Source organism: Thunnus maccoyii, chromosome 6 (genome assembly GCF_910596095.1).
Source record: "Thunnus maccoyii chromosome 6, fThuMac1.1, whole genome shotgun sequence".
Lineage (NCBI taxonomy): Eukaryota > Metazoa > Chordata > Actinopteri > Scombriformes > Scombridae > Thunnus > Thunnus maccoyii.
The window spans coordinates 1,187,501-1,209,318 of NC_056538.1; the positions used below are offsets into that span (position 1 = coordinate 1,187,501).

The 21,818-nt window shown below is 40.0% G+C and overlaps 1 protein-coding gene across 1 annotated transcript in view; it reads right to left on the bottom strand.

Moving 5' to 3' along the window:
- Positions 1–21,565, bottom strand: part of efhd1 (EF-hand domain family, member D1) — a 29,242-nt gene extending 7,677 nt beyond the window's left edge. Inside the window, exons 1-2 of the mRNA XM_042415024.1 lie at positions 21,099–21,565; positions 3,360–3,507 (exon numbers count right to left, since the gene is read on the bottom strand). Of these exons, the coding sequence (XP_042270958.1) occupies positions 3,360–3,507; positions 21,099–21,382 (432 nt within the window). The 5' untranslated portion in view covers positions 21,383–21,565. The remainder of the gene's footprint in view (positions 1–3,359; positions 3,508–21,098) is intronic.
- Between the last annotated feature and the right edge of the window lie 253 nt (positions 21,566–21,818).

Sequence of the window (21,818 nt, forward strand, 5' to 3'; positions counted from 1 at the left end):
AAATGTCAAACATTTCTGGTTCCAGGTTTCCTCTTCTTACATGACAATAAACTGAATGTCTTCGGACAAAACAAATATTTGATGATATCACCTTGGGCTCCAGGAATTTGTGATGCATATTCTAAAATATCTTCTGAGATTTTATAGACAAACAATTCATTGATTATCTAATAAATAATTGGAAGATTAAATCGACGATGAAATTAAACATTAGTTGCAATAGCACACAAACCAAATCAGTTGAAACTAACACCTAGCTTGAACACTGGCAAACTGTAAGTGCAAACTGTTGAGAAACACAGTAAGCAAAGTAATCAACAGTGACAAGAACAGGGCTGAATTAACCCACAAGGGTTAAAGGGACAGGTTCATAATTTTTCAAATCTGTCTTAAAACAACAGTCAGGTGCCCATATGAACACTGAAAGAGGTTTTTCTTGCTGCTGCTGACCAGTGTGTAAGATTTAGTGGCATCTAGCGGGACAGACTTAGCAGAGATTGAATATAATATTCATAAGTATGTTTTAATTAGTGTATAATCCCATGAAAATAAGAATTGTTGTGTTTTCGTTACCTTTGAATGAGCCCTTTATATCTACATAGGGAGCGGATCCTCTTCTACGGAGCCCATCATGTTGCACCGCCATGTTTCTACAGTAGCCCAGAACGGACAAATCAAACACTGGCTGTAGAGAGAGCTTTTCGTGTTTTTTGCAAGTTTTGCTGCCTTATTCATTTGGTTGCAATCTGCAACCTCACTGCTAGATGCCACTAAATTTTACACACTGGTCCTTTAAAAGATCCCCTTCAAATGTGCTTTCAATGTAATTGATGGGGGCCAAAATCCCCAGTGTGACCACACAGTCATTTTATGCAAAAATGCATTTAAAAGTTGATGTGAAGCTTATATGAGGCTTCAGCAGTCTGAGTTAGTCATATCAAGTGGATATCTGACACATTTACAGTCTTTTTAGCGTCAAATTCCTTCTTTGTGTTTCCTCAGACAGTGTTTCCCTGTTGAGCTGCGGTGGAAGTAAAGTAACAAAAAGAGGAACTTTGGCACTAAAAAGACTGTAACATTGAAAGATATCTACTTGATTTGACTCATTTAGACGCTGAAGCTTCATATTAGCTTCAGATAAACTTAAATACATTTTTGTACAGGAGGACTGTGGATTTCATCCCCCATCACTTATATTGTAAGTGCATTATGAAGGTCAGTATCAACAGGAGGAATGATTACAGCAAGTAAAACCTGTTTCAGTGTTCATTTGGGCTCCTGACTGTTGTTTTAACACAGACTTGTTGTGAACCTCACCTTTAATAAAAAAAAAAAAAACTGATCTGTGGACCCCAGTTCAGGCTGCAGTCACTCCCAACCTCCACCCCACCATCTCCAAGTTGTTTGAGTACATTTGATTCCATGCAAATGTACTTGAATATGTGCACTACGTACACATGTCATCAACTGAATTATTAGAAGTATCAGAATTAGGTTTGGACTCAAGGCCATTTTATTCGACAGGGCTGTCAAGATGCAGGAACTACCCTGAAGCTCTTATCAGTTCAGTTTAAAATAAGCCTTTGAGGGCCCTAAAGGCCAGAGGCAGTTGCTCCCTTTGCCTGGTTGGTAAGCCAGCCCTGGATAAGACTTCTTTTAATCTTACAAACTGCTCCTGTCCAGTGTGCAGGTTGTAACAGATGCCAAGTATGTTGTTAAATTAGTATTGTAACATACATGGATCAGCTCATGGATCATTTAAAGCATGATGTGCACCTCTATAGCCATCTGCGGTTAACTTCTACTGTATTTATGCACACATACTGTAGATACTGTGTGCCATTCATGCCTCTTTTTACAGTCCTAATGATTCTAGTATTCATAACACAATCATTACACAGCTGCACACATTAAAATTTGAACTTTACCTGTTACATAAAAGTCTAAAAAGGAGCTACCATTATCTTAAATGAGTGTTTCCCATATACAGGGTTTAGTAGGGTTGCATATGTGGGTATATTATATGGGTGATTGTCTTTGTATTTTAAGCTGATGATTAATGATAATATTAAGCAACCTCAACATGTGTTTTGATAAAACTTTATTTCAAAACACGAATAAAAACAAAAAACAAATAATAATAACCAATTGAATTTAACATAAGCATCAAACTCTCAGTAAACAAACCAAAGAATACCACATGTCCGAAAAAGAGCAGGAGGAAGTTAATACTTATGATTTCCTGACCTCTCTATAATGCTCATTTCATAAACCTATATGTACTTACTGTTTATCACACATCCGAATACATTTATCTGATGATCAACAACAACAACAACAACAACAATAACAGCATCCACCACGAGTGTCACAGTCATGTCCTCATCCCTGTACCTCTCAAAAACAATTTTTTTGTACCTCTTTTTGAAATGATTTATACTTCTGCTTTCTTTAAGTTCTTCCTCTAACCCCTTCCACAAATTCAACCCCACAATTTAAAATACACATACTTTTGAGTGAGGTGGGATGTTTTTTAAAATTAAATTTTACTTTTAAATTGCAGCAACCCTCTCTGTCTGAGAACAGTTTTTATATGTTGCCAGGAAGTAGATTATTTCTTGCTTTGTAGAATATTTGTGCAGTCTTAAATTCTGCCAGGTCCATGAACTTCATAGCCTGTGATTTTGAACAGTTTATTTTGTTCATGATATACTATTCTTATGGCTCTTTTTGTAGTATGCATAATGATTGTAGGGTGCTTTTGTAGGTGTTTTTCCCCATATACCTTCACACAGTAATTCAATACAGCAATACAAGTGAACAATACAGAATGTACAATGCTTTATGATCCAGAATGTGCCTTGCCTTTCCCTGAACTCCAACGCTTCTTGCCAACTATGTTCTCATGTATCTTATATGAGGTTTCCAGCACATTTTGTGGTCAAGTATCACACCCAGAAATGTATTTTTATATATTCTTTCAATGTTGATATTGTTTATCATTACTTGTACTTTTGTGTCTGTTTTACAATTTCCGAAAAAAAATGTTTGTTTTTGTTCAGATTTAATGATAATTTGTTACTGTCAAACCACATTTTTTTCTTTTTCATTTCTGCTGTGATCAACTTAAAAAGCTGCTGTAAATTCTCCCCAGAACAAAAAATATTCATGTTGTCTTTGAATAAAATGAATTTCAATAGACTTGATACCTTACATATGTCATTAATATACAGAACAAACAGTTTAACGCCTAATTGTTGTCTGTTTCCCATATAACTTTCAGCCAATTCTATTATATATGAATAAAATCACTTCCACTATCACTAAAAGCCACACACACAGTAATATGACACACTCACCTCTCTGAAGCTGAGTTTGCCATCAAAGTCTTCATCCACCTCTTTGATCATGTTCTTGAGGCCCAGGTGGGTCTGTGGAGCTCCGAGCTTCTCCATCATCAGCTTCAGCTCCATCAGGTCAATGAAGCCGTCTTTACCAGTGTCATACCTACAAAGCACAAAGCCCACTCAGCGTTAGGTCCAACCAAGTACCCACTCTGGTAGCCTATTAAATACACAGATTGACAGACTTGAAACCCATAGCAATACAGGACTAGGAAACAAGCAAAGTCTTAAAGACCTCTAGTGCCAATACCAAAATGATTGGCCCAAGATGCCAACTCTCAGTGTTCAACAGTTTTCAGCTGGTACTTAAAAAGTATTGAGCCATTTACTCCCAGTTATTTTGTTATTTTTTTGTTGCAATTCATAGACTTTTCCTCAGTCTACGAATTCTGTTTATTTGGTATTTCTCTAAATGCCTGAACAACCATCTTACATCTGCATTTTGAGCTAATGAGGCTTCTGCAAGACTAGCAATTACTATCTCCTTTTCTGCCATGAATTTCACCCCGGATCATTGCATCCGAGCAAAATAGCTCTAGAACGTAGAAGGATTTTTGTCCCCACAAAGCTCTCACCTCTGTCACGACTGCACGTGACTGTGAGAGATTCAAGCAGCCAAGTCAGACAGCTGTTATCACCAACTGGATGAGCCAATGGCAAAGCCCACAGAGGCTTATGTCTGATAGGAAGCTTATTTATAGAAGCTTTCAGCAGCTGTGTGTGTGTGAGTAATACATAATGAAGTATCAGGCCTGCTGACCCCAGAGTGAGACTAATCTTTTCAGGCCAGAAACCAAGCCATTGTTTCATTACAGCTCTTCAAAAGGCCATGAGGGCCCTTCTCCCTCTGTGCTCTGTGTTTGAAAAGAGCTTTCATTTAGCAACTGTTAACTGGGAAACAATCAGCCTGACATTACATCATCCCATCCAAGATTAAGAGTCTCTGGGAAACCTTAAACCTCCCCCAAAGACTACATGCAGAGTAAGAAGAATACACTCCCACCAGCACCCAGCATTATTTGTAGCATTTTGGCTATTTTTTTTTTAACAACTATTGACGTATATCCTCAATAAGGATACTTTTGTTTGACCAAGACAGTAGCTGGGCATTCACACTCAGGTGGCATCATAACACACCTGAAATGCTGGTCCTAACTGAGGAACTGAGAACAAGGGATGCACCAATCCAACCGACTGGATCAATACTATCCCTGATACTGACATTAATAAGCGAATCAGATATCGGCCAAATTAAAAACTGTTTTCTGCTCTGCAGCTAACTTTGATGCGCAATGTTATTGCCTATGTTATGACACTTCCTGCATGTTTTTCACAATAAATGCATTTTAATGTGAAAGCAGTGGTAAGCCTTTACAGTGAAACAGAGGTGCTAATGCCATTTGAGGTAACACTCCCAAAGATTTACCATATATAGTTTTTCTGTACTTTTTGTCATGAGGTTGTTTTTATATGACATGATTAACAAAGCTTGCTAAATGAGAGCGACTCAGAAAATAATGATTCATCATATTAATGACAAACTTTTAACAAAATGGAGGAGCTACATTGTTTAGCAGGACAGTTTTGGTTTGTGAGACATGGGATGGATTGCATGCACGCACAATGTTAGTGTTTTAGTGAAGAGATGCAGAAACATGTAATTATGCTGAGAGAAGCCTTTTCCTTTACCTGCCCCGGGGACACAGAGGACAGTGAGTGCAGCTTTGTTTATCACAGCGGCTCGGTGTGTTTGTCAGGCCTATATTCGTACACAACAGCAGTAACCAACAGCAGGAACTGTGTGTGTTACACTGAGCTGCAACTAAAAATGACTTTCATAAACGATTCATCTGTTGATTATTTTCTCGGTTAATTAGTTGTTTGGTCTATAAAATATCAGAAAATGGTGAAAAATGTCGATCATTGTTTCCCAAAGCCCAAGATGATGTCTTCAAATGTCTTGTTTTTTCCTGACCAACAGTCCACAACCCAAAGATATTTGGTTTACTGTCATAGAGGACTGAAGAAACCAGAAAATATTCACATTTGAGAAGCTGGAATCAGCCTTGGCATTGATTCTACTAGTCTCTGGAACTCTTCTGAAGGGATGAAAACCATTCTTCAAAAAGATATTCCCTCATTTGGTGTTTTGATGATGGTGGTGGAGAGCACTGTCTAACACATCAGTCCAAAATCTCCCATAAGTGTTCGATTGGGTTGAGATCTGGTGACTGTGAAGGCCATATGATTCACATCATTTTCATATTCATTAAACCATTCAGTGACCCCTCGTGCCCTGTGAATTGGGATATTGTCATCCTGGAAGAGACCACTCCTATCAGGATAGAAATGTTTCATCATATGATAGAGGTGATGACTCAGAACAACTTTTATTGATTTCCTCTATGATTTTTATTGATCCCCCCCCCCCCCCCCCCCCCCCCCCCACAGCATAACAGAGCCACCAGATCCCATCAGTGTAGGGGTCAAGCATTCAGACCTGGACCAATTTTTCCTTTAATTTGTCATCAGTCTGTATATGATGGGATGTGAACTCTGGTCTCCAATGTAAAAGACACATATGCTGTATTTTTCACTGTGGTACACTGAGCAAACAACTTCCTGTGTTATCAGAGAAGATACTGTGGCAAACAGCGATGTACGCCATAGATTGCAGAAAAACATGGCAGCATTACATCACTCTTAGGCTTATGAAGGGACTTCCTGTGGCAACCATCTTCACATGCACAAACACACAATGCAATGTTCATTTAATTAGTCTGTATTTGACAACTGCTGTGTATATTGGTATGTGACAGCCGCTCCAACAACTGATCATCTGCCGAATATAGCCATGATTACTGAGCATTTGATGGACAAACTTATTCAAATGAAAAGACCAATGGCTGAGTGTAGAATATCATCATTGCATTTAACTAACTGTGACTGAAATGACTGTAACTAATTCTAAGGGACTGATTACAGCCAGAGGGAGGGCCTCTTCTCTTAGCATAGCATTCCTGTACTGTGAACACAAAGGCATGGACTTGTTTGGCTCTTCTTTCTGGGAGCACTGGAATGCCAGAGGCACACAAAGCAGGGTGTTCCCCTGCTGCCATCTGCCAATGAGCAGAGTGGGCATCAGTGCCATGGGCACACAGGAATGTCCTTTACCAGAGACAGTCTCTCATCTACAGTGCTTTTTCTTGTTTGTCCTTCATAGTTTTCTATGACTTACTACAGTACACAGAAAATAAAGTGGCTGGTGAAAGACACACTCTTCTTGATGGTTAACTGTGTCTTTGCCATTGTGTGTGAGCCTGGTTGTTAGCTTGCCAGCAGTTTTAGTTACACTTCTGTCTGTACAAAATATTTAAAAGCTAATATTAAACTGTTGCTAACATTTTAGCATGCTAACAAAACAAACAGGAAAACAAAGGTACTATAGCATTAGAATATTAATAAACAAACATTTTCATGTAATGATTAGCAAGGTAATGTAAAATACTGCACGCATGCATGTTAGCTTGCCAACTGCTAGCTATGCAGTGTTTCCCACAGGCTGAGAATTTAATTGTGGTAGTGACCAATGTACATGCTGAAACTCATGCAGTTTAGGGGGAAAGAGTGTAATGAGGTTATTTTCTGTAACTACAATTTTCAGATGTCCCCTAAACATGCATTCTATCGGTAGATACTACTCCAATGTTCCCTAAACTTCTCACATGTAGACGATGGGTAGACACTACAATTTACAGATGTCCCCTAAAAGCCTCACATGCAGACTATTGGTGGACGCTACAATTTACCAATGTTCCCAAAACACTTGACATGCAGACTATGGGTAGATGGTAGCCAGGCATCTGCACACAGAGGAGCCTCTAGTCCCTACTCAGTTACTGCAGCACACGCAACTCAGACAGGTGTGTGGCCAAAAATTAGTTCGTTTGGAAAGAGTGAAATAAGGCATTCTAAGATATACCTGCAAGGCAGTCCTTCTTCTCTGACATCATTGCCAAAAACAACAATAATGCATGTGCCTTATTTGCTACTGTCGACAGGCTAACAAGCCTTCCTGTGTCCACAGCCCCTGAACATCTATCCATCAAGGCTCGCAATGAATTTGCTTCCTTCTTCACTGACAAAATTCAGACAATTAGACAAGCAGTCAGTGCCTCCATATCAGGTGCAGGACATGTGTTGTCCCTGTGTCCACTTAAAATCAATTTGAGTAGTATGACACAATTCTATCCGATCAACCACAAAAACCTGGAGGACATTATACATCTGCAATCCTCCTCTTGCTGCCTTGATATTCTGCCTACAGGCTTTTTCAAAATTGTTTCAAACTGCATGGCCTCAGATGTACAGATTGTCAACACATCTCTTCTCTCAGGTGTCTACCCACAGGCCCTGAAGACTGCCGTCATCAAGTCACTCTTAAAAAAGAACAATCTAGACACTTCACTAATGAGCAACTATAGACCCATATGAAACCTCCTGTTTTTAAGAAAAATCATTGAAAAAGCTGTTTTTCAACAGCTGAACAACTTTGTGGCACTAAACAATTGTTTTGATGTCCTTCAGTCAGGATTTCGACCACACCACAGCACTGAGACTGCTCTTGTTAAGGTCTTCAATGACATACACTTAAACACTGACAGTGGCAGAATTACAGTATTAGTATTACTGGATCTCAGTGCCACATTTGACACGGTTGACCACAACATATTACTAGACAGACTAGAAAACTGGGTGCGATTTTCTGGCACAGTATTTAGCCTAACTGGTTTGAATCCTACTTAAAAGGGCAGGGACTGTTTTATGTTTATAGGTAATTACACATCTGAGCGGACAAAAACGACATTCAGGGTTCCCCAAGGCTCCATTCTGGGGCCTCTTCTGTTCAACGTCTACATGCTCCCACTAGCTCAGATTATGGAAAACAACAAAATATGTTACCACAGTTATGCAGATGACACACAAATTTACAAAACCATATCACCAGGGGACTATGGTCCAATACAAGCACTGAGTAAGTGCATTGAACAAATCAATGATTGGATGTGCCAGAATTTTCTTCAGTTAAACACAGACAAAACTGAAGTAATTGTTTTTGGAGCCAAGGAAGAACATGTAAAAGTCAGCACTCAGCTTCAATCGATAATGTTAAAAACTACAAACCAAGCCAGAAATCTTGGTGTAGTCATGGAGTCAGACCTGAATTTCAACAGCCAAATTAAGACAATTACAAAGTCAGCCTACTATCATCTGAAGAATATATCAAGAATTAAAGGACTTATGTCTCAGCAGGATTTGGAAAAACCTGTCCATGCATTTATCTTCAGTAGACTTGACTACTGTAACGCTGTCTTCACAGGTCTCCCTAAAAAAATAAATCAGCTGCAGCTGATTCAGAACGCTGCTGCTTGAGTCCTCACTAAGACCAAGAAAGTGGATCATATCACTCTAGTTCTCAGATCTTTACACTGGCTTCCTGTCTGTCAAAGAATTGATTTTAAAATACTGCTGTTAAGTCATAAAGCACTGAATGGTTTAGGGCCAAGATACATTTATGATCTGCTGCTACATTATGAATCGTCTAGACCTCAGGTTGTCTGGGACAGGTCTGCTTTCTGTCCCCAGAGTCAAAAATAAACCTGGAGAAGCAGTGTTCAGTTTTTGTGCTCCACATATCTGGATCAAACTCCCAGAAAACTGCAACTCTCAGTTCTTTTAAATCACAGTTTGCCGCTGCCTTTTATTAAACCAAATTTGGAGGTTAATATTTTATACTGTACTGTAACTTTTATTCTCCTGTTTTATCTGTCTTATTCTGTTTTAGCTTCTTTTTATTTCCACATTTAACACTTTCAAATTGCATTTAAATGTCTTTTTACTTGTGTTGCTTTTATATTCTGTCTTGATGCCTTTTATGCTCTATATAAAGCACTTTGAATTGCCTTGTTGTTGAAATGTGCTATACAAATAAACTTGCCTTGCCTTGCCTTGCCTTGCCTTGCCTTGCCTTGCCCTGCCCTGCCTTAAATTGAAACAGTTATTTTATTTATCTGGGCATGTCTTAATCTACCTGGGCATGCTGCCTAATTAGAGCCTATGTATGGAAAATACTGAGCTGGCTATTTCCCTTTTTCACCTCACCTTTTTTTTGTACGAAACTTTGTCCAAGTGCAGAAGAGGAATACTTTTCTTTATTTATTCTTTGATAAAACACATATTTCGGTCTTGTTTATTAATTGGTAAAATTATATATAAAACAGCATAAAAAACTTGCAGCTGAAAACATCCTATAGCAGGCTAATTTTCTTATCTGGATAATGAGACATCGAAGTATTCCCTTGTTGGAATTAGTTATTTAGGGTGACACAACACTATCTTAAGATGTATTTATTTATTGTCCTTATTTAATAAGGAACACTGTCAAAATGAACAGCCCTTAGCTTTGGTAACTTGCAACCATTAGCCTACCAGTGGACAGCTCAAGATGGCTGTGTGACTGCAAAGTTGGTTGTGTGAAAAATACTGTGCATTGATTGACATTTGACGTGATATCCATTAAATTTGGCTTCAATTACTCTTAACTATGCATTGTTGGCTGACGAGGGGGCATCCATATTTGTTGGGTTTTCAGGCACTTCTGCATTATTGAGTGCCAAGTTGTATCAGAGCTTTCGTCATCAACGACTTGGATGTCAACAGCATTTACAAGTCAGAAACTGGTCATTATGATAACTATATAACATGAAAGTAGCATTAGACAGGTTCCACTGTTCAACAAATACATGTTTAATGTAAAGCATCACCATTGGTGGGATTGGACACTTTTGGAGACCAATTCTCTAATCTGGGTTGGAAAGACTTTCACAATAAAAAACCCCACTACTCCAAGGTAATGGACAGCAAAGAACTAAAGCAGAGTTTACACACTGAGAGCTACAAGGCTTAACATTTTTTATATCTTACAAAATTGTTTTTACTCTAAATCCAAAGTGTGTTTCATTCATATCAGTGAAGAGTGTGAGTACTTCATTTGAGAGAGAACTTATGCCACGTTGCTTGTGACAGTCTGGACTGAGCCTCATTGTTCTGCAGCTTCCATTTTAATTATAGATGCCTGAGCTTTTGGAATGAAGGAACTCACTTTCTCTGCTAGAATACATCTCCATCTTCCCCATTATGACCCATTCAGTTCAGCTCAGCTCTAGGGGCTCTCTTGTGTTGCAGCACAAAAAAAATTACAATGCAAAAGTAGCACACTGTAGATAAAATACAGAGTTCAAGATGACCAACATAAATCCATCAAAAACAAAATTTCACTTTGGTACATCAGCAAGGATACAGGAGCAAATCTGGAAATACTCAAACCTTGCTCTAAAGTATTTATATATAATCATGACAATGTCTATTACAGCTTGATGAAATGCTGAAAACTGAAATATGCCTTTAAGCCAAAAGCTCCCTGAGGAAGAAAACTGGGTCACCAGGCGGTGGTTGCCCCATGGGAATGTGGACTGTGTGAATAGGATCAGTGCAGCGAAAGGAGTGAGACTAAAGAGATTTGAGACAGGGGAAACTGAATCTCCTACATCACAAACAAGTTTTGAGGTTAAAAACGTGATTGTGTTGAAATGCAGCTGGTGGACTTTGAAACTTCCCTGCTTCAGCCTGCTACAGGCCCAGCTTATCCATACTAACAGCACTCTGTGGGTGCTCCAATTCTTATGTGGGGGAAATTCAGTGGAAAACAAAACAATAAGGGCAGTCAGCATCATCTGACTAACCACCGGCACAAAACTAATAGGACAAAGGTCAAAGGAGAAGAAGCCTGGAGGCCTGAGATATCTCAAATCTAGAGAATGAGCTGTATCTGTGGATTCTCTGTCACCACATGAGCCAATCATATCTTTTGTGACAAACTAACTACTATGTGACTCAAGTTGAAGATGCTCCTGTGCAGATAGCAGACAGTAATCGCAAATCTTACATGCCAAATCATCCCAGTGTGACTCAAGTTTCATTCAAATCCAATGAAGGGGGGACAAATGGCGGAACGCTTAGTGCGCAATTACTGAAATGCTGCAGGTTTTGTGATGATGAAACAAGTGTGTGATTGGTCTCACTCCTATAAACAGAATTAAACTAGCTAAAGTGACTTTGCTCACCTTTGTTGAGCCTGAAACCCACTCGTTGCTGCTCGCGGTTTTAATTTTGGCCGATAGCGCTGCTTCCCTCTGCGCAAAAAGGTGTAAATCTGCTAATTGCCACTTGAAGCTATATTTTTGCTGTATATTGGTTCAGCGGTCAAACTCACAAGTAACGTAAGGCAAAAATTCACTTTGCATTCTGTCTGAATGCGCCATTATACATGTAGCATTAATTGTGTTTTCTTTCATTTTGGTACAATTAGCCCAGCATGTCAACCTGCCCACTAGACAGTACAGTACAGTACAGTACAGTACAGTATAGTACGGGCATGATCAAAGGTCATTTGTGAGGGGAAAAAAGATCACTCTGTAACACTTACAATGAGAGCAGCAGTCATAAGATTTTCACAGTTCCAGCAATCAAGCGTACGTCATGTATGCTGGTTTAGTTCAGGCAAATATCCACATTCTCTGGTAAAATGATGACAAATAAGTCCTTATCCTCCTTCTAAACATAGAAAATCAGCCATGATAACTCATGTTGCGGTGACTCTGCTGTTGTTGTGTGGTGTCAGTGAGAAATCGAGACAGCTCTTAGAATGAAGAAACTCAAGCTGCCATAGGACACCTTTATGAATTGATACTTCGAAGTAAAGAAGAAGAAACCGTGACCATCACTTTTCTCTGCTGTATGTGTTTGAAGTGGGCATTTCCAAATTAGCTCCAGTCAGTCAAATGTAGCATTCCTTTGATTCTATCTGTTCATTGTTGTATATAATGATTAATGTTCATGTCTAGGTATTTGAGTTTTGTGAGAAGACAAATAAAGCCTTTAGACACAGGGCAGTGCAGTGTTACTTCATGTCAGTCACCAGAATAAAACAATTTTCCTCTGTGGGTTCATGTGGCTCAGATGACACAGAAGTCTCCAAAACTGTCCAACGTGACTTCATCTTTACAACTGTTGGTTCATTTGAAGTTAAACTTGAATGGACCAAAACTTCAAGACAAATAGGGACAGAGGACATGAAGTATACTAGGAGTGTAACTGTGTGTGTATTCATGCTGAACTATTCAGTTCAGTGTGACTAACTTCACCTTATGAACCAAATATTCACTATTACAGCTTGATTCCACCGGGCACGTCTGCATCGCGTTCTGGCTATCCGCTCCGCTAAACATACACACCTAGTCTATTTTTGACGCATCAAGCTGCACAGAGCAGATCAAGCCGGGCAGGAAGTCAGACACAGGAACAGCATAGAGTATTGAGTCAATTTTCAAAATAAAACACGCTTTGCAGACTCCCGATTGTATATCACATCACTACATCAACATTACATTATAACCGGTGGCACCAGGCCAGAAGTCAACCGGTCAGAGGATATTGGTCACCATGGACACCTACAGGTTCATCTTGGAAAATTACTAGTTTTTATGACACCACTGTCGCCATGACTGCCCTGGTCCTTGGCTTCCTCTCCAGGTCGAGGGGTGGCTCTCTTCTCTCTGGCACTGCCAGAGCAAAACGCTCCGCTTCACAAAAGCTCCCAGTGGGGAATGATGCCGTGTGGAAGACGGAACAAAACTGGGTCGCAGCTGGAACGTGATGCAGCCATGCCTGGTGGAGTCAAGGCGTAAGTATTCCACCCAGAGAGCTTTGGCAGTGGGACAGCTGTTAACTGTGCTATGTGTGATATCATCAACACAAACTCTGATATCGTTTACATCTATTATTTGGAACTGTTATTTCCCACTAAGTTACAGTGAAACTGAACTAAAAGAGGTGGATCAAGTGAAATATATATATATCTATGCATTGGGTCATTGCAGGGAATGTTGCAATATTTCCATGTTTTTGTTTTGCATCAAATGATTAAGTACCTAATGTAGAGTTGTCAGGTAATTTAATTCACTGGATTAACCAAAAGCAGTCTGAGCCATCTGGGTATTTTATTTATAAACAGCTCCTTGAGTGAATTTCTAAAAAAAATTCATATATTCATATTATAAAATTACATATGCTGTGATTTTATCCATATTGCACACCTAATGGTAACAATAATTTTTTGGAGGGTTGCAACAAATTATTATTTTCATTATCAAGTAACTTTTTTTATTACTTTGTTAGTCTCTTTTAGTCTATCAAATGTTAGAAATCACAATCACAAATCAAAATTTCTCAGAGCCCAAAGCATCCAAAACACAAACATATTCAAAAGATAATTATATTAATCAGGAAAAAACGGCAAATCATCCCATTTTAGAGGCTGGAACCAGCAACTCTTCTGCACTTCATTATTTATTTTTTTAATGATTAAGAAATTAACTGATTATAATACACACGATGACTGTGATAAGTTTCAAAATGTCATGAGTGAGCTTGCAGGAAACTTTGGGGTTTGGAGGTGCTACAACAAAATCAGGTCAATTTTTGTAAATCTGATTTTCAAGGTCAACTAATTCTGAGTATGCATGCAATATTTCAGGTCTGAGTGTAAACTGTGACTCACTGCACCAAAAAGTGCTCCAAATCAACTTAACAAAGAACTTTGATGGTAAATTTGGAGTAATGATGAATTGTCAGCAGTTGAAATGAAACCAAGTCAGTTCATGTAGAAACAACAGTGTTGATGTGCGATTACAGCAGCGAACAAAGATGTTATTGTCAAATCATGAAGGGTCTGCCCCTGAGGAAATTGCCAAAGACAATAGTTGCCCTTATCCTCCGGTTGAAAAGTACACCAACACACAATGACTGTGAACTATGGAGTCCTGTAATCAGTAAATGTCACCAACATCTGATAAGTCAACAAACTGTATATAAATTACAAAGTTCAGGTGAAAAAAACTCAAACCCTGTTTTTGATACTGTTCATGTTCTGCATTTTTCAGCAATAGCCATGCAATGTACTTACACTCTGTAATTACCTCTCTATAGTAGTTTTCATTGTTAGCGGTGGAGTCCGCCACTCCTGCACTGGATTCAAATTACCTACCCACACACGAGGGATTCACAGGAAAAAAACTTCAGTGTAACACCACTAAACTGTAATGTCACCTCATTGATAAATTCCATATCAGCCTCATTGTCTACTGATCGCTATCCTACAGTGGTGTTACAGCTGTATGAAGTCACACAAACCGAACATTTCCTACTGCTGCTGCTTCACTTTAAAAGCACTAAACCATATGAACCAAAGGGTGGCTTTTATTGTTGCGTAACTACAGGAAATGGACTGAGGGTAGCACTACTGTGTCTCCGTGACACGTCCTTTTCTGAAATTTTTGTCATTGCATAATTATTGATTATTGCAAGGGAGGAATGGAACAAGAAGAAACAACCACTGGCACTGTGCACACAGCATTAGGTTGCATCTCAGTTGCTTATAGCATTATGGAAAAAGGTAAATTACTGACTCCTTCTTTATTGAAACAACGAGACCTGAAGAATCGCATCTTTCCCTGACTGACTGACAAAGTGATGAAGTTACACCATTGATTGGCTGAAGGCAGCAAAAGCTTGGGACAGCCAAGTATCCCAAAATGCATTTTGCACCAACCAGCAGTGATCAACGATGGCAGAGATTTTGAGCCAGGCTAAAAGCTGTTGTAAACACAATCACACCACTGAGTGTTTGCTGCACTCAGTGGTGGATACATGTGATTTAGAACTGAACTCTGATATATCTTATTCCTCTGTGCCATAGACCTAGTTTGCTTAGAAATGGCTCCAAAGACTAACAACAGCGATCACATTTTCAGTTTCCACAGAGTAGTTTTGAGTAAGGCAAATGCTACTGAGCATGTGCAGGGACACATTTCCGTTTACACAGCTTCTACAGCTTGTTGTGCTATATATCAGGACCTCTTGACTTTATACTAAAATTATTTACAATGTACAAAGTAGTACCAGGGGTGGGAATCACAGATGAACTTATGATACTATCACGATATTCTTCCCACGATAACAATATATCACAACAAAGGTGATTCTGCGATACAGAATATCACAAATAAATAATCTACAATATATCACGATATCTGTAACTGAAGAAGAAAGAAACGTTTATTTCAAAAAGCAAGAAATAGGTAATGTACAATGTTTATTAACAGTACATTAGTTTCACAGAAAAGAAATGCCACCAAGTATAAATATCAGCACACTGCTAATTGTAGCCTCATTTTGTTTCAGTATCACAACATTGATAACTGTAGCCTCAGTTTGCATCTCTCACAGAGCTGCTGGTAGAGTTAGTAAGCCTGATAAGAGACAACAGAGAGGCAACATTGTACTAATAACCAAAGATTTATTCCTTTTCTGTTGCAGTAAACACAACACATGATGCATCAAAAACTAACTGTGCTATATTCAGAGCTTTGCAAAATATTCAGGGCTGACGAGTCACGCCGGAAAGTTAAACATTAATATGATAAATAGCAAGGCTACGTACTGACACTCCCACACAGACACATACACATAGCCTCTCATAGAGTCGCGAGCTCAGCTACAACACAGGTACCAAACAGAAACTTGTGTTTCTAGTGACTGTCAAAGCTCCAACAGACTTTCTGTGTTTCCAGCGCATACACAGAGAGTCTGACAACAGCTGCTCATGGCCGGTTATTTTGCTTGCATTTCTTCTTTGCTGTTACCTACAACTGCCATCCATCTGACCATCACCAGTCTGTTCGTTGCCGCCATAAGGAGGCGGAGGGTAGTGGCACTCCTTTAGTGGTAAGTCAAAGTAGCTGAATCTATTCTGAGTAGAACCCAACCAATATGGGATTTTTGAGACCGATACTGATACCGATTTTAGGGGGGAAAAATTCACTGAATACCGATATAGCTGCCGATAGAGTGAATTTTGAGCTGGAATGAAAATGAGATTGGAATGAGATTGTGCACCGATTTTTGCACCAATATGACTACACAAAGGTACTCAGAAGGCTGCTTTCTTAAACAAATAACTTTATTAAAGAATATTTAACATTCTTATATATTGTCAACCAATTTGAGAAATGAACACTGAGAAAATAAAGTATAAATAAAAATAAAATAGTTAAATAAACATCAGTACTGTTCAGTATCAGTCAATTGCTGATCACTTCAATAAAGAATGCTGCTAGGGCTCCCTCAATCAAAAACAATAACAAAAGACAGAGTTTGATGAAGTAGCGTGGGATCATGGGAGTTGTTGTTTTCATTGTTAAACAACCACCATTGATATCATTGCAGTCAGTTTCTCCCGGTTAGGTTCTTCTTTCTCAATAAAACTATCTTTGGCTATGTGTAGATGCTACAGAGAGCACACACAAAAACCGAGAATTTCATTTTGTTGTTTGTCTCACAGAATTAACGTTAATTTACTACAGCTGACTGCATTTCCTGGGTACAGTTGTCTTTATAGCCAGCATTATTTTTATTTTTACTTACAGAGGACATAATATGCTTTTTTGATTTTCTGTTCTGTATGGTGTTGGATATGTTAAACATTTGAACAGTTCATTTGAACAGTTTAAAAACTTTCAAGAATTCAAGATTTAGTTTATTGTCATTTTCTTGTGTACTTGTATACACAAAAAAATGAAATGCTGTTCCTCCCAGCCCACAGCAGTGCAACAACAACAGGAAGGATAAAGATATATATCTAAAAACCCCTTTAAAAAAAAAACAATTAAAACATGTAAATCCCAAAGAGAAAAATTTAAAAAACAAACAAAAAAAGAACGAACAGTTAGCAGCACAGTGCATTAAAGTGCATTTGGAGAGAAAGTACATGTCTCAGTTTGATGTAGACAGCTGATGCATGATCCTGACTGCTTGCAGGTAAAAGCTATTTAGCATTCTGCTGAATTTGGCACAGATGCCCCCGTACCTCCTCCCACACGGCAGAAGGGAAAACAGACTATGAGAAGGGTGGTGGCGATCCTTGATGATGCTGGAGGCTCTGCAAACACAGCGTTGATGGTAAATCTCCAGCAGGAAGGGGAGTGGGGCATAAATGATCTTGCTAGCTTATCTTCACTATAGTGTTTGGATGATGTTGTTCGGATGCTTTACAGTTACCCTACCAGGAAGTGAGGCCGTAGGTTACAATGCTTCCAATGGTGCCTCTGTAGAGGGTGAAGAGGGCTGGATTGGGGAGACTTGACTTTTTAAGTCTCCAAAGGAGATGGAGCCGCTTTTGTACCTTTGAAGGATGGCCAAGGTGTTATTGGTTGAGGTCAGGTCATCTGCTAGGTGCACTCCTAGGAACTTGATGTTACTGACCCTCTCCACAGCGGCGCCATATGATGTTGCCTGCTGTCCCTCCTGAAGTCAATCACCATCTCCTTTGTTTTGCTGACATTGACGGAGATATTGTGGTATTCACACCAGGCCATTAGCTGCTCCAACTCCATCCTGTATGCAGATCCATCATTATTGCTGAGAGGACCCACTACTGTTGTATCATCGGCAAACTTGATGATTTGGTTGGTGTTGAATCTGGCAGTACAATCATATGTAAGAAAGGTGAACAGCAGGAGGCTCAGGATGCAGCCCTGGGGTGAACCTATTCTCATTGAGATGGATTTTGATGTGTGGGTGCCAACTTGACTGTCTGCTGCCTCTGGAAGTGGAGGACCCAGTTGCAGGTGCCAGTGTCCACATCCAGCAACCTAAGCTTCTCCACCAGCTGTTTTGGTATGATGGTATTAAATGCTGAGCTGAAATCGATGAAGAGGATCCTGGCATGGGTGTTCTTCCCTTCCAGATGTGACAGACTGAGGTGGAGTGTGGTAGCTATTGCATCTTCTGTGGATCTGTTGGCTCTGTATGCAAACTATAAGGGATATAGGTTTGCAGTGAGGCGGGCCTTGATGTGCTGCATGACAAGCTGCTCAAAGCACTTCATAACTATGGGGGTGAGGGCAACGAGGCGGAAGTTGTTCATACAGCGTGGGTTTGACTTTTTGGGCATGGGAGTGATGGTCACACTTTTGAGGCAAGTGGGCACCACTGCTTGACTGAGGGAGATGTTGAACATGTCTGCAAAAACATCTTTCAGCTGTTCTTCAAAGTCCTTAAGAACACAACCAGGTATGTTGTCCGGCCCCGCAGCTTTGCATGGGTTGACGCTGGCGAAGGCCCTCTATAACCCAGCTGTGGACAGTTGGAGTATGTGGTCGCTGGGTGGTGGTGGGAGTATCTGTGCCCTGTTGTTGTTGGTTACCTCAAAACGTGCACAGAAGTCATCGAGTATGTCAGGTAGGGAGGGGTCTTTATGGCATGCCTGCGGGGGAAGGGGCTTGTAGTCAATTATTGTTTTGAAACCTTGCCACAAGCACTGTGTGTCTTTATTGTCAGTGAAGTGGCTGTCAAGTTTCTGTCCATACAGCCCCTTCGCCTCCCCAGAGCTTACCAGATCGCAAGGCTACTCTATCTGCTCTGTGGAGTGTTAACCCATCCAGTTGAATCGCAATGTCAACGATGTTTTTATTTAGCCATGTCTCTGTAAACACAGAGACACAGCAGTCCCTCTCGCTGCACTAGGAAGCTCTCAAAAGTCTGATATAATCATTTTTGCTGTCCAGAGAACAAATATTAACCAGCATGATTGTTGGAACTGCCGGTTTGTATGGGTTTGCAGTTAGCCTAGCTTGCACTCCTCCACACTTACCCTGCTTCTGCATGCCGTCACACCGCTTCTGATGTTTCCTCTCCTGTGCAGCTCCAAGCAAGACCATGGTCCCCTTTGGGCCCACTGGGTGTAGCAGACCAAGCTCACTCAGCTGATTAAGCTCTCTCAACCAATAATTCTTGTAGCAAAAATCTTTTTTTTACAAATGTCCAAAAGAAACTGACGATCATAGACATATTTCCTTCGCATTCCACACGATGACACAGACGTAGACATGGACAAAGACACTACATAGTTGTAAATAGGAGAGGCTGCTGAAAATGTTGATCACGCTGCCATAACACTAGCTCATGGAGAGAGATAGAATGCCATCAACAAGGAACCCTTCATTTCTCTTTACAAAATAACTCTTCAGTTAACCTCCCCAGTGCAGTTTCTCTTTTGGAAATGTATGTAGAAATGCTACTTGCAAATCAAAAGTCAGGGCCTCAACCTGCTCTGTTCACTTTGTTTGAGACAGCCATAAACAGCCATCCGTTCTGTAGCCTTGGTTACTAAGGTTTTTCCATGTGTTGTTGAAGTTGTCCACTCTCATATTTCTGATCTGATTTTGGCTCGAACATGTTCAGATAGATTTGAGAAGCTAACAATTTGACTGAAGAACAAGAAAAAGTAGTAATCCTGCTACAATAGTTTGTTCAATGGTTTGTTGACGTAGCCTCCAGAGCTGGTGAGGTGCAGCTTCCAAGGGCTGGCCAATCAGAACAGAGCGGGTTCATTAAGAGGGGGGCCTTAAAGAGACAGGAACTAAAATGACCTGAAGGACTGCATGAAGGACCAGAATAAGATAAATAAGGAGTTTTTAACTGTAAATCATGCAAATATATTCTAGTAGATTAAAAATATGTACCTGTAAATGTGCATAAAATGTCCCCTTTAAACCCACCATCGTCAACATACAGTTATAGAAAACTCACTAAGTGGGGTTAGAAAATGTGCCTGTTGCCTGTTTGATGCAGTACATGTTCATCTCTATTTTTGCTCCATGCGTAAATGATGATCATTTGCGTACTGTGTTTGTTTCCATGTGTTGTTGGATTCCATTGTTTCTACAGGTCCCGCCTCACTGTTAGTCTACTTTGGTAGGAGGAGATTTCACTCTGAGTCTGAGTCTCCTAACAAACCCCTCGGTATGGAGGGAAATGTTTGCATCTTGGGAATGTCATAATAACACTGTCATGAAGTGTTTGAATAATTTCTCCAAACTATAAAAATGCTTCTTTCAATGCCCCTCACGTTATTAGACGAGCATCAAGGAAAAAAATATTTAACAGAAAATGTAAGATGGTGCAATTGTAAACTCTAAAATAAATATAAATACAATACAAGAAGAACTGAAAAATAAGGAGGTCGGCTGTAAACCATTTCAATAAAATTGTTAACTTCAGCAATTAGATTAGCTATTTAGAGCCATATCACTTATAGGAGTCCATTATACATTTCAGTTATGTGTCAATAAAACCCCTCAATATTATTGGAGATGGTTAGCATGCCAAACCGTGACGAGTCAACCTAATCTGCCTCAGTAATAGAGCAGCTCAGAGCTCTCTCCTCTGATCACGACACAGGGCCACATGAAAGATATTTACAAAGAAGAAGGAAAAATGCCAGTTAATTGCGAGGAGGCCTGCAGTGAGCAGAGAGTGAGTCAGTTTTAATCAGTGAGCGGAGTGACAGCCAGGGCTTTCACCTGGAGGCTTCACGTCAGCAACTCCGTTAATCTCATCATGAGCTTCCAGCCTACATGCTCATTCAGTCCCAATCTGCAGGACTGCCAATAAACACGACGGATCACATGAACAAACAATTGAGACCTCAGCTATTGTTTAACAGTCTCTGCTTACCGTTTGAACATCGTCTCCATGTCCTTAATCTGTTTGCGGGAGAACTCCTTGAACTCTGTGTAGGGGTTGAAGACGCGGGTCGGTCGAGGAGCAGCGTTGCCCTCATTTATGTCCAGCCTGCGGGTCAGTTTGGCGGACAGCTCGGAGGACGAGTCGCCACAAGCTGCCTCAGGCTCCTGCGGTTTGGGTCTGACCGGGCTCTGCTCGGGCTCCGGCCTCGGCTCAGCCTCCTGCGTAGCGGCCAGCCGCGACTGCAGCTTCCTAGCCAGCTCGTCAGATGCCATGCTGAGGATGCGAGACTGCTCACTGCGGCTGTCAGAGAGAATAGAGCCTGGCAACCGCTTCAAGTACCACTATCAAGCTGCCACAAGCCCCGCGACAACAGAAACGGAGAACAGTGCTTCCGGTTTGTCAGAATAAAGCGAACTCATTTTTCACAGAAACCAAACAATTTGACGAAACATGTACACGCAGATAAAGCTACCAATAAAAAATAATAAAAGGAAAATCGTTACGAATTAATTACTGTAATTTTTAGAATAAAGTGAACAGTATAGTTCCTCTTTTAGTGCTGCAGTGTACGTTGAACTATCATTGAAATAATAATAATAATAATAATAATAAAGAGAAGAAGAAAAACATTTTATTAATGTTTTCAGCCAAAAAAGAGTTAAGATCATGTATAGGTTTTTTCTTAAACTTGTGTGCATTGGCCTCCAC